We start from the raw sequence: 13,522 nt of genomic DNA, 5'->3' as shown, positions 1-13,522 counted from the left end.
TACGTTTCAGGAAGTTCGTGGACCTGGTCAGCCTATCTGTTAACCATCTTAGGGATCAGCTTGTGTTTTTAAAAATTTGAGAGGAAAAGACAGTATCTATCTCCCACATTGACTTATTTCTTTTTATTATTTTACTTACAGGCATTAAGCAGATACAGACTCCACTTACAATTCATATAAACTTAACAGCAAGAGCCAAGTTAAATACAGATCAATCAATAAAGCTAATAAAATTCAAATTAAAAAATGGACATTTTGTATGACAAATGATAATGGTTCTCGAAACTAAATCATCCGTTAAATGTGTGTAGGGTATTTGCTATTGTGACACCAGTATTTTGAGATGGACATGCCTGCTCTTGCAGGCACCAGGTAAAGAGTTGCCTCGCCCACTTCTCTGTTGGGATCTGCACACCTTGTTCATGTAGCACACTGTGCTTTGGGAAGACTGAGTTAGCTGACCTTGGCATTGGTGCATCGTGAAGACACGTGCTCACTCAGACAATAAATTTGGGTGTCAGTGTATGCTTATGATCAGAATACAACTTTATTAATATTTATTGCCCAAATAATATATATAAACAGAAGAATAAACAGTGAAAAAGATATTAACAATCTAAATAAAATTATAGTAATACCTTTCTCATATTATCTGTTCTACAACCAGTCCCTAGATATCATTACTTCTGACCATTTCTGAGTTTGGTTCTCCTGGTATTTATTCCTGTCACCCTTAACGTTATGCTCGTATATCAGTATTCACAGACTACTTCCCATCAAGGTAGAACATTTAGTTCACTTACATTTCCTCCCACTTCCTTTTCTTCACTCTGGGTTGTAGAACCTATCAAGTTATTTTTCGTTCCTCTGGAGATCTCTTTCATAAGTTCACGTGAGACTTTCTTTAAACATACATTTCTTGTTCTGCTGGTCTTAAATGGAGCCTCCTGGCTTCTCACTAGACAAGAGGGAGAAGCTGGTGCCTACACGTCTTCTCCTCTATCCCAACACGGTGGCTCCAGCTCTTTCTCTCAGCTCTGGGTGACATTTACAACTTTCCACTTAATAAAATCTCCCCCGAAACAATCAGTTGATTTTAAAATGGAAAATTCTAACACAACGTTGGAAATCAACTATCCTTCAACTAAAAAAAAAAAACCACACAGATCTTTAAAACAAATGCAAAAGCATTTTGCTTTTGTATTGAAAAAAAAAATGAAATTTACCTAAGTATCAATAATAGATTACAGCGTTACCATTTACTACAAAGTCTATGGATAATCACCTAAAGAACCTATAAAAGATAAAAACAAGAGAAGTTATTCCAAATAAATAAATAAATAGATAGGAAAATTTATTTAAAACATTCACAGTTTTTTGCTTAGACATATATTTCTCTTGTAAAACCTGACAATGCAGATAAAGCCATAGGGAGAGAGAAATTGTAGTTCTATATCACTAAACAGTTTGTCTGGAGGCCTTCAGGTCAAATAGACTCGTTTCTTAAAGTCCGTCAATAGCTGCAACTAGTTTATTCTTATTTGGACCTTGCCTTTCTTAAACCCGTTTTCTTAGCAATTCTAATGGATTGTTTCTACTTGAAATGAAGTAAAACTGTCTTTATTGCGGACAAAATGAACACCCATATAGATAATGCTAATGAAATGTATAAGTAGGTTTAGAAAGGTTACCGAATACAGGTCTATATTCAAATATTAATTGTGTTTCTGTGTGCTAACAACAAATGTTTGCAAATTGAAATTTTGAAAATACGAGTTGTATTATTCTGCTTGGACTGGCATAACAAAGCCACAGACTGCATTCAAACAACAGAAATTTATTTTCTCACAGTTCTCGAGTCTTTAAGCCCAAGGTTAAGGGCCAGCAGGGTTGGTTCCTAGTGAGACCTCTCTTCCTGGCTGGCAGATGGCATCTTGTCACTGTGTCTCACATTGCTTTTTCTCTGCTTGAATGCACAGAGAGAGAGAGAAAGAAAGAGAGAGCTCCATCTCTATTCCTCTCTTTTTACAAGGATATCAGTCCTGTTGGATTAGGGCCCCACCTTTATGATCTCATTTAACTGCATCCTTTAAGGTTCTGTCTCCAGGTACAGTCACATTGGGATTTAAGGCTTCAACATATGAACTAGGGAGAGAGGAGACAATTCAGTCCATAACACCAGTACATAAGGACATCTTTGCTTGGCATTACCTTGTCTACACAGTCTGACCTCCAAGATTTACATCCATCCCACATGCAAAGTACATTCACTCCATCCTAAGGCCCCCAGAAGCCTCAAAGCATCGGTTCAAAGCCCAACATCTCATCAGCTCAGCAGTCCCAAGTATCATCATGTAAATCATCTAGATGAGGTATGGGTAAGACGGGGTGTGCTCCATTCTGGGTCAAAATTCATCACTATCGTGAATCTGTGAAACGAAAGAAATAAGTGTCTTCTTCTGAATACAGTGGTGAGACGGGCATAGGATAACAGTTACAGGCATTTCTGTTCAAAAAAGGGGAAAATTGAAGGAAAAAAGGGGTCACCAGTTCCAAACCATTTCTAAATCCAATCGGGCAAACTCCTTTAGTTTTAAAGGCCTGGGAATAATGCTCTGTGGCTTTCAGCTCTGCCCTCTGGAGATCATTCTTCTTCTTCCTGAAAGGTAGCATGAGTTTGTAGCTGAGTAATTTTATCAGCCTATTTCCCATCTGAGGATTTTGGAAGTCTGACGCCCTTCTTTTATTTCATAGTCTCTCTGTCCTTTCCAGTCCAAGCTGGCAATGCTCCTGCAGATATAGAATTCTTAAGAACCTGTGGGTCTCCTATGTATGTCATAGGGATTCATTCCATTAGACAAGACTCCTCCACAGAATTTTCCTAGATACTCCCTTCTCTATCTGTGTCTGGCTTCTGCTGAGATGGCTGAGGAGATCTATGAGTTACACACTTAGGTTTCAAAGAGCTTTTCGCGTGTCTGCATACCCTGAGCTTTTGATCTTTCAGACATATTGGCAAAAGTTTGTTGTGCCACATCTACTGCTTTTTCTCTCTAATAGTGAATTTCTCAACTTTTGCATCTTTTACCATCTGGATAAGGGGAGCAAAGAAGATAGAGAAATAGCCAATAAGCATATGAAAAGATGCTCAGCGCCATTAGCTTTGGAGTATTATTCATCCGTAAAAAGGAGTGAAGTGCTGATATATATTATTACATACTATTACGTGGATGAAACTTGAAAATATTATGACAAGTGAAATATGCCAATCACAAAAGATCAAGATATTGTATGATTCTATGAGTTACCCATACTAACCAAATGTATAGATACAGAAAATAAATTTTTCGTTGCTTAGGCCTGGGAAGAAAGGGGTGGGAACGGAGAGTGACTGCTAATGATTATGGAGTCTTCGGGAAGGGGAATACTGAAAATGTTCTAAACTTAGATCGCAGTGGTAGTTGCACAACTCTTTTGAACATACTGAAACCATTGAGTTGCACACTTCCGATGGGTGAATTTTATAGTGTGTGAATTTTATCTTAATAAAAATGTCCAAAAGAAGGAGAAGATTAGGTAAACATATCAACCTATGTGCATTTTATTATGTGAAGTCCAATGGTTATGGCTCATTAAAGGAAACAGGCGGATAAATATATTTTAAGGTTTTAATTTATTTCTTAGATCTAAAAGAATAAGGTAAGGGCATAAAGAAGAGATGAATATCTTTGATGTTTTTGATTGAGAAGCTTAAAAAAAGCACGACATCTAGAACTTCTTAATTTACAGGGTGTGTTGAATAATGCTGATAACTTGGTCTCCAGCATTTGAGTAAAATGTACAATGTGACTAATTTCGGTATTATGCTATGAGCTTCCTTAGGTGCTTCAGAAGATATGTGAACTTGTAAGAAAAAGCCTTTAAGATAAATCAATATCTGTGGGACTCTTTGTAGATATAAGTTTGGATTATAACCATAAATAATATATTTCAGTAATGAAAAAGACTTTATTACAAAAAATAAGCAAAAAGTGAAAGCAAAGATGTAGATTTTAAAAATGCTCATTTAACAGAAATTAGCTGAATGTGTGTATGTGCCAGGCTCCTTACAGAGATGAAGAAGACACAATTTTTGTCTTAAGAAAAGGGGAACAATCAAGCTAGTATGGAAAACAGACTTGAAAGGAAGTCATCAGTTCAATGCTGACTCTTGGGAGCAGAAGGGAAAGCATGATCACCTTTGTTCGGATGAGTCAAAAAGAAATACATCCTAAAAGCAGCCTTGACTGTGGATTTTCTTGTAGCTCCTCCACCATCACTCCTGACAATGTGGTTTAATGTAATTCTTTTTTTTAAATTTTATTGATGTCTAGTTGAGTTACAGTGTTGTGTTAATTTCTGCTGTACAGCAAAGTGACTCAGTTTACATATATATACATTCTTTTTCATATTCTTTTCCATTATGGTTTATCATAGGATATTGAATATATCGATAGTTCCCTGTGCTATACAGTAGCACCTTGTTGTGTATCCATTCTATATATAATAGCTTGCATCTGCTAATCCAAAACTCCCAATCCATCCCTCCCCCACTCCCCTCCCCCTTGGCAACCACAAGTCTGTTCTCTATGTTTGTGAGTCTGTTTCTGTTTTGTAAATAAGTTCATTTGTATCATTTTTTTTAGATTCCACATATAAGTGATATCATATGGTATTTTTCTTTCTCTGTCTGACTTACTTCACTCAATATGATAATCTCTAGGTCCATCCATATTGCTGCAAATGGTATTATTTCATTTCTTTTTATGGCTGAGTAGTACTCCACTGTATATATGTACCACATCTTCTTTATCCATTCATCAGTCAGTGGACATTTAGGTTGTTTCCATGTCTCGGCTATTGTAAGGAGTGCAGCGATGAACATTGACGTGCATCTGTCTTTACAAATTAGAGTTTTATCTGGGTATATGTCCAGGAGTGGGATTGCTAGATCATATGGCAACCCTATTTTTAATGCAGTTCTTAACCCAACCATAGATACTTAGTTTCTTACATTCAGGCGTGGACTTTTCCAGAGAGATTTCTCCAGAGAATTGTATTTTGCTGTGATTTGGAGTAAATCTCACTCTTTGTAAAGGGATAGAGTGCTCCCTTGACTCAGTGGCTGCTGCTTCCTGCTGTCTCTAGGATTTCTGTCTATGCATGAGATGTTTCCTGCTCAGTCCTGACCTAAGGATTCACGTGGTAGATGATCTGGACAGGTTAACTCAGGATTAGGTGAAAAATTCCCAAATTCATATCATGATTTGTAGGCATGTTACCTGGTTTAAATGTCATTGTTCCTAAGCTGTTGGTAGTGAAGCGTAACTAAATTTATTCTTTCATTATGATAAGAATCTACCTACCAAGGAAATATGAGTAGTATCTATAGCAGACATTATTATTGACTGAACTTCTTTTATTTAAAAAAGAAAGAAAGAAAAAAGAAATCTAATTGGAAGTATTGGGCCCAGCCTCTAACCATATCTGACATAGTGCACTCATTCAGCTCACATGTGGGCAGAGTGAAGGGAAATGTTCCCAGTGTTTTCACTGAGCTTTTTCCTTTTACTACGCAGCTCTCTGTGTTAGGATAGTCGTCAGTGGAACAGGCTGCAGTGATTTGCTTTTCAGCAAATGCTTTATCATTGGAACTTGTGAATTAACAGTGCAAACACTGAAAAATGAAAAATTGATTTCCACGTGTTCTTCTGTAGGTGTTTGTATGGAAACATACAAATATTATCAACTTCTATAGAAATAACATGCAAGTTTCCCAGTGACTTATTCTAAATGTAAGAGGAGTTTTACTCTGAGTCTCAGGTTGGGGTCTGAGTCTCTGTGGAGCTACTTCTGACTCACCCACACTGTCCTTGTCCCCTTCGAGCTTTGAAAGCACTTAGTGCTTGACATCAGCCAAACCACTCACAGCAGGGTGACCACTTGCTACGTGCCAGCCATTATACTGAGAGTATGAGTTCCTTGTTAATCCGATTTGGTGGCTAACATTTTTATAATTAAGGAAACGTATGCCTTAAAATGTTTTTTTCCAACCTTTTCTTTATTTACAGAAAACTTTTATACCTGGAGAGCACAGTGTTTTATCAGGATCATCATTAACATTACCTACATTTTGTGATTTTATTAGCATCCGAGTTGTGGAATAGGTTGTGAACAAGCCAGAGTCTGTGAATAATGTCAATATTTAAGTTCTGCAACTGTGGTTAATGTTAGCTTTACTGCCTTCCCGTGAATCTTTGGAGAAGCCACTCAGCCTCTCAGGAGCTCAGGTTTACTGTCCATAAAATGGCTTTCCTTCGTCCTCCTTCTTGTAGGATCGAGCGGTAATAGCTGTCAGAACCCTCCAAAGACTGCAACACATTTTAGAGTTGTCAGTTATTCCAATTTCTAACAAAAACAGAGTTTACAAGAGACTTCTGACTAATCTGGGTAGGTTTTCTCTGTTATCACATTGGGTTTGTCAGTAGCTAACCCCCTACTAGCAGTGATTGAAAACACCTGGGAAGATTATGCATCAGATTAACCTGCTTTAGGGTCAAGGGATTTGTTTCTAATATTAAAAATCCCTGGAAAAGAGGTTCCAAAATGTTGTCCAATAATTGTACTGTTTAACAACATAACTATTTAACAAGCATCAGGAATGGAAAGGAGCCTTGCATTATATACTGACCTACACAAAGAACAACTACATCACTACAGATTATAACAGACCTTTGCATGCCGGTGAGCTAACCAAGATGCCAAGTTAATTACAAGTGCCATGTGGTTATCTAACTATAGGACTGAAGGAAACTTAACTTTTCAATCATCCCCAAATTTTCTTCAGGATAAAGTCCAAACTCTAAGAGCCACTGGCCACTTCTTATATCTCCATGTGTATGTTGATTTTCATTTAAAGATGACAGGTTGAGCATAGAAGTTTTTCCTTTTCATTTCAAGCGTTTAGAAATGAGAGAAGATATATAGTAAAAACATAGCTGCAGGCAAAAACCAGAAAGGGAGTTCTTCCTATACCTAGAATAGAAAAGTATCCTTAGAAGAAGGACCAAGTAAAAACCTACAGCAGCAAGCAAGGCCAAATCCCTGCCGCCCTAAAGGAACAGAGGCTGAAGTCAGGCCCAACAGGAGGGGATAGGATACTGGTGTCTATGGAGGCCAGAGGCTGGACAAGTGCCCCCTGCCTTAAAATGGCATTTATGTTCAGAGGTTCTTGAATCTCTGAAAGGGCTCCAGCCCAAATGGCCACACAGGCCTGGTGAGAGCCATTACCCGGATGGACCCTCTGACTGCCCAGGACATTCTTGTGACCACACCACCAGGAGTCTCTCATGACCCAGGACACTTGCAGGAGAGAACCTTACAACCAAGATCGAAGGACCCACAGAAACCATCCCCTAAAAGCAGCACACCAGCTTAACACATGTAAGAACTTAACTCCAAAGAAATAGAAATCAACTAGGGAAAACAGAAAATGACACTTTAGGGTTGTTTTTTTTTAATGATCGATGTGATAAGCTTGCAGTTGTAAAAGTCAATGATCTTGAGAAAGAGCTAATTAGGAACATTAGAAATTAAAATATGTTTAAAAATTTAAAACTCAGTAGTGAAATGAAAGAGTTAGACACACTAGAGAAAAAATAAAGTGGAAGATGGAGCTGAAGAAATCATGCAAGTAGATACAGTGGAAGACGGAGCTGAAGAGATCATGCTGATTCATAAAGTGGAAGATGGAGCTGAAGAAATCATGCAAATGCTCCCAAAGACATAAAAATGCCAAAGACGTGAAAGAAAAAGCTAGGAGTGTGGAGGCTGGACCTAAAAGCTCCTGTGCAGGTCCAGTGGGGTCTGGAAAGATGGAGCAGTAATGTTGACTGAGACAGTTGCCGGTAATACTCCTGATCCAGAGAAAGTAGTTCTTAGACTGAAAATAGTACTGACTGGGAAGCAGGATGTTTAAAGAAGATCCACAAGCAGACATTTTCTAATGGAATTTCAGAATATCAGATATAATGAGAGAATCTACCTTCACCTCGAGACATCTTCAACTCACACTTTCTACTGCGCCAATGTCGACATGCTCACAGTTTCCTGAAAATACTGCATTCACCAATGCCTTGATGCCCTTGCAGTCCTCCTAGCTTGAATGTTCTTCTTTTATCTCTTTTATCTTGGCTAGGGGGTTCTTTTCTCAAAGAATTCTTTCTGGAATTCCCCCTACTTTTTATTCTGCAGTCTCCTTAAATATTAGCACGCCAGGTCCTGATGCCCTCAGCCCTGTCACTGCTGCAGTGTGGTCATTTTTCAGCCTTGGTTCCATTGCTCTGTGAGATTCTTAAGGTCAGCTATAAGGTCTTTCATTTGTGATTCTTCAGGGCTCAGCCTGACTCCTGAACATGGCAGTCACTCGTGCTTGTCACCACCTCAAAGGGTTTTTGGAATGCATCAGGCTGTAAGTCGGTAACTCAGATAGCACTTGACCATGTGAGCAAGCCGTCAAGGTCCAGAGAGGCCAGCGGTGATGGTTTTGAGGCGGCAGAGCTGATTACTGACACAATCAAGTGTCTTGGCTTGGGCGGAGCACTTTGTATAGTGTATATCATAATGCTGCCGTCACAAGCTGTCCCTATTTAAGTCGTGTAAGATTTTCAAGTATGTTTTAAAAACAGAGGAAGTAATAGTTTTTTAAAAATAAAACACATTTTTGGACTTCCCTGGTGGCGCAGTGGTTAAGAAGCCACGCTTCCAATGCAGGGGGCACGGGTTCGATCCCTGATCGGGGACGTTCCGCATGCCACGCGGCGCAGCCAAAAAAAAAACAAAAATATTTATTTTTGGATGAACTCCCAGACATTAGTGAAAAGAAAATTTTTCATAAAGTGAATAAATTGGCTTTTCATAGTTTACCCAAAGTTTGTTGAAATGACAGTCTTTCATTCTTTTATTAGACATGTGGATAACCAAAATGCGGAGCTAGAATCATCCCTGAATAATGGTGTTTACTTAGATAAAATTTAGTTTTAATATGATTATTTTCTGACCATATACTTGAGTGTCTCTGAGATTTTTATTCTTTGTTCTTTTAAAATTTTATTTATTGTATTTTAATTGAAATATATTTGACATATAACATTGTGTAAGTTTAAGGTGTACAACATGTTGATTTGATACATTTATATATTACAATACGATTGCCTTTGTAGGGTTAGCTAGCACCCTCTATAAGGTCACATAATTATCTTTTTTTTCGGTAGGAATAATTGAGATCTAGTCTCTTAACAAGTTTGATGTTTATAATATAGTATTGTTGTCTATAATCACTGTACTGTGCACTTACTTATCGACTAGTTGCAAGTATACTTCTTTTTTTTTTCTTTTTGTTGTGATATTCACTTTATTGTTTAAATCTTATCTATCCTGATTTTTTTTTTAACATCTTTATTGGAGTGTAATTGCTTTACAATGGTGTGTTAGTTTCTGCTTTATAACAAGGGGAATCAGTTATACATATACATATGTACCCATATCTCTTCCCTCTTGCGTCTCCCTCCCTCCCACCCTCCCTATCCCACCCCTCTAGGTGGTCACAAAGCACCCAGCTGATCTCCCTGTGCTATGCAGCTGCTTCCCACTAGCTATCTGTTTTACATTTGGTAGTGTATATATGTCCATGCCACTCTCTCACCCTGTCACATGTTACCCCTCCCCCTCCCCATATCCTCAAGTCCATTCTCTAGCTTTTATTAGACCGTTGTCTAGTAATCTTTAAAATTTTCATTTATTGTCTGTCTTCCATACTGAAATGCATTGTTTGAAGCGGTGTGTCTTTTTTCGGGGCTGCTTCAATTGCAGATAGGAAGGTCCTAGAGGGAAGAACTTGGTTTGGCTTTAACATGTTTTGATCAGCCCCTGGGAGAGCTCCATGTATAATCAGGTGTAACAAGAAGGCCACCTTGAACCTTATCATTCTGTAAATTTCAAAAGACTTTTACACACATTAATCCTATTTGATATGCAAGAAATCAGTCAGTGTGCAACGTTTCTGAGAATTTCAGTAATCTGTCACATCCAGGGAGGCCAAAAGAAAGAAACCATAGGAGATGTAACAAAATCTACATGCTAGAATCCTAGAAGAAGCTTTGGAGATTTCATTCAGAGATTCTATATTCTTATTTCATTATGTACTATAACAAAAATTCTTTTTGTTTTCCCAACCTGCCACAGATTTTGAAACAGAGTTGAAAGAGGCAAAGGGTACTGTTGAGGGCAAGCATTGTGACAGCCCAAGAAGTGAAGGTGGCTCAACAGCCAGAAATTGAGGAGAGAAACAGACATAACCAAACATCAAAATGTAAAAACATACTGATCTGAAACCACCTCACGTAGGATGCACACAGACCTCCACACCTTAATTAGCACTGAGGATACCCCACACAGCAGCCCAACACAAAACGGAAGAAACGAGGACCTGAATCTTCAGGAAAAGTACCACAACAGCTGGCACCTTTTATTTAAGAGGGCGGGATCATAAATAAACATTCTAGGTAAATGATGTACATCAGAAATGGTTAAGATAAAGAGTTTCTTATTATTATAAAGAAAGTAAAGGTGGTTTGGTGTCCTGTTCTGTGGGTTTAATCTGCTTAGTCTCACAGGTCAGATGCCCAGACAGCCCTTTGTCTTTTCAAAGTAGATGAATGGATTTTTGTGCGATTGGAGAGAACGTCTTCTGAGGCAGATCTAAAACCCCAGACACTTCAACCTCAGGAAACAGGATAAAAGCTGCCAGGTTCCTAAAGTCTCCCCGCTGGGGCCCTTAGCTAAACATTGCCTCTAGGGGTGGATGTTCAAATCTTATCCCAGGTGCTTACTCCCAAGCATGGTGATCCAGGTAAGGGAGGGCAAAATCTGGTAGTTTGCACACAGAATTTGGGGCGTGATTCTGTCTGAAGGACTAATCCCCAACCTAAAGGCAGCCAGGGACAAGTGAGGCACGTGGAGAATAAACACCTAAGGAATGTGTTAGTTGTCTTTGAATTTTCAGCATCCAACATGTTATCTGCAGTTGGCGTTATAAATGCTTAATGAATGACTGGTTACATAAAAAGTTGAGACCCTTCCCTTCTTGACTATTCCCGCCTTATTGCTCATCAGTCAGTTTTGAAACAACTATTTACCTTCGTATCTAAGAAGTACGATCATTCATGTTTTGCAGGCAGAGGGGGCGTAATGATGCCATTTTACTGAACCGTGATTCCCCTTACCATAGTTTTTGATAGCTTAGCTAAAAACAGAAAGCATGCTTTTGTTCAGCACTTACTTATAGAAATTATGTATTACCGTATATACTATTTCTGAATGGCAATCAGAATGTGTTTTATAGTCCTCTTTTTTTTTTTTACCAAAAAATAAAATTTTTGACCATTTGCCTCATTCTTTTCTAGCGGAAGATAACAGTCTGTCTCAGAAGAAGAAGGTGACTGTGGAAGATCTCTTCAGTGAAGATTTCAAAATTCATGATCCCGAGGCTAAGTGGATAAGTGGTGAGTCCTGAGTCCTGAGTGCATGTGAGAAAGCACTTTCCCACTCTCTGCCACGTTTTGAGAGTTTGGGTTTCGTAGTTTGCCTTTCACCTTCTCTCTCTGGCTGTAGAAGCAGACCCTCAGAGCTCTTGCTGTGATCACCATCTTATTATCAGTCTAAGAAAATTTGTATCTGGTAAAATCAGGCTGCTCCTTCATGAGAAATGGGTCCTCCGTGTCGCCTCCCTGAATCGTAATTTCTCAGATGGAGATGTGAGCTGTTGCTAAGCAACAGGGCAGGGAGAGACACAGCTGAGCCTTCCTCCTTTCCCCATGTCCTTCATTCCCTTTTGTACTCCTCTTGCTTTCACTCCAACTAGATACAAGGGCCAAAGGGAACGAAAAGGTTTCTTCTAGAATGCTGTCTAACGAAAGACACAGCGGAGCCTCGTGCATAGATGCAGATAAATTAATTTTCCTCTTGAACTTTAATCTGGGTGAAATCTTCTTTGGGCTGATTTTTTTAAACAATAAAGCAAAATAGAACTGGTAGCAAAAGGCAGTATGTTTATAATGCATGTTTTGGTTCAAAACAGTCTATTTCCTGTAGTTGGGTCTGAAATAATTTTTAGAGTGCAGTCCTGGGAGGAAAGATGTAAATGACTGCTCCCCATCTTCTGCAGGCTTTGCTGCATCCCTCTTGTGTAGTCTGGTCCTAGAACCTCTGCTGCTATCTCCATGGATATTGTTTGCGTTTAGTCTTAGCCTCAGTGGGATGCACTTGAAAATTAATCCTCAGGTCAAAGAAGTAGCTGAATCTCAGAGGGAATGTATTTTATAAGACGGAATTGGGGAGAAATGAGAGCAGTGTATTGTGAATGCCAGCGGGGGGCACATGGAAATCCAAAACATAGACAGAGCCAAGGTCTTTGTTATTTGCCTGAGGAAGTAATTTTACCTTTGCTTTTGAGGGGGACTTAGCATCTGCTTCCTGTTTGTATTTACCCGTTGTGGAGGAAGGAGGTAAGCGTGGATAGTGTGCTCTGGGCCTGATCTTGGGAATAAAAGATGATTACTCTCTTCTTAAGGAGCACAAAGTCATTCTGGAGACAAAACAGGGAGTGACCAAAGGCAGTCGTGAAACAAAGTGCAGGAAGGATGTGATTTCCTCATTCTTCCTGAGAAGGAGTTTCAAAGATGGTGCATAAACTTGGTCTCAAAGGTATAGGGTTCAGAGCAGGTCAGAGGGGGCCCTGCAAAGACTCCATGAGGTGCTAAAATAATATAGGGAAATCTTTATATTCGGGTGCCCATGGTCTCAGACTTGGCCTAAACCAGCTAGCTTTCCCTGTGCAAAAAATTTAAAAAGTGTAAGCAGAGATCTGGAGGCCCAGGGGCACCTAAGTTTCTGCAGGAACCCGTGTTGGTTACTGTTGAAAGGTGTTTGTATCTCATGAGCTAATTTATGCTGCAGATGCATAGAGCTGGTTCTGAGATGTGCTGGCTTTCTGGACAGAGGAAGCCAGCCAAGATTTTGTTATATCCACAAAGTTGGGCGTTAATACCAGCAGTTGAGAAGTGGCCTTGTGCCCAGCAGAAAATGCCCAGCCTCTCTGTTTTAGCAGGTTACGTCTACTCATAAGACCACCTGTGGTTCAAATAAACATGACTTTGGTGTCCAGGAGCTTTCTTAAGTGGATTCTTCCTTTGTAAATGTAAGCACAGTGTGAAGTTTTATTGCAAATTAACCAGGTGTTCAGGTCTCCCCAGAGACCAGGCACTGTCAAGAATGTGAGGGACCATAACTGTTTTCCCCGTACCCTTTTAGCTGCCGCCCTCCAACTGTTCTTTCACTTATTCCTCTTCCTGATCAGTCCCTTTCTTCTTGCTCCCTGAAGATGTAATAGCTTAAAGTGGATGAAATAACTGTCGTGATTAACTGT

At 39.2% G+C, this 13,522-nt stretch overlaps 1 protein-coding gene across 1 annotated transcript in view; it reads left to right on the top strand.

Moving 5' to 3' along the window:
* The window catches only part of DPP6 (dipeptidyl peptidase like 6), a 586,350-nt gene that overhangs the window by 168,915 nt on the left and 403,913 nt on the right, over positions 1-13,522 (top strand). The window contains exon 3 of the mRNA XM_059932967.1: positions 11,502-11,600. Within this exon, the coding sequence (XP_059788950.1) occupies positions 11,502-11,600 (99 nt within the window). The remainder of the gene's footprint in view (positions 1-11,501; positions 11,601-13,522) is intronic.

Source organism: Balaenoptera ricei, chromosome 9 (genome assembly GCF_028023285.1).
Source record: "Balaenoptera ricei isolate mBalRic1 chromosome 9, mBalRic1.hap2, whole genome shotgun sequence".
Lineage (NCBI taxonomy): Eukaryota > Metazoa > Chordata > Mammalia > Artiodactyla > Balaenopteridae > Balaenoptera > Balaenoptera ricei.
The sequence above is the reverse complement of the archived record's forward strand: the minus strand, read 5'-3'. Positions and strand labels throughout refer to the sequence as shown.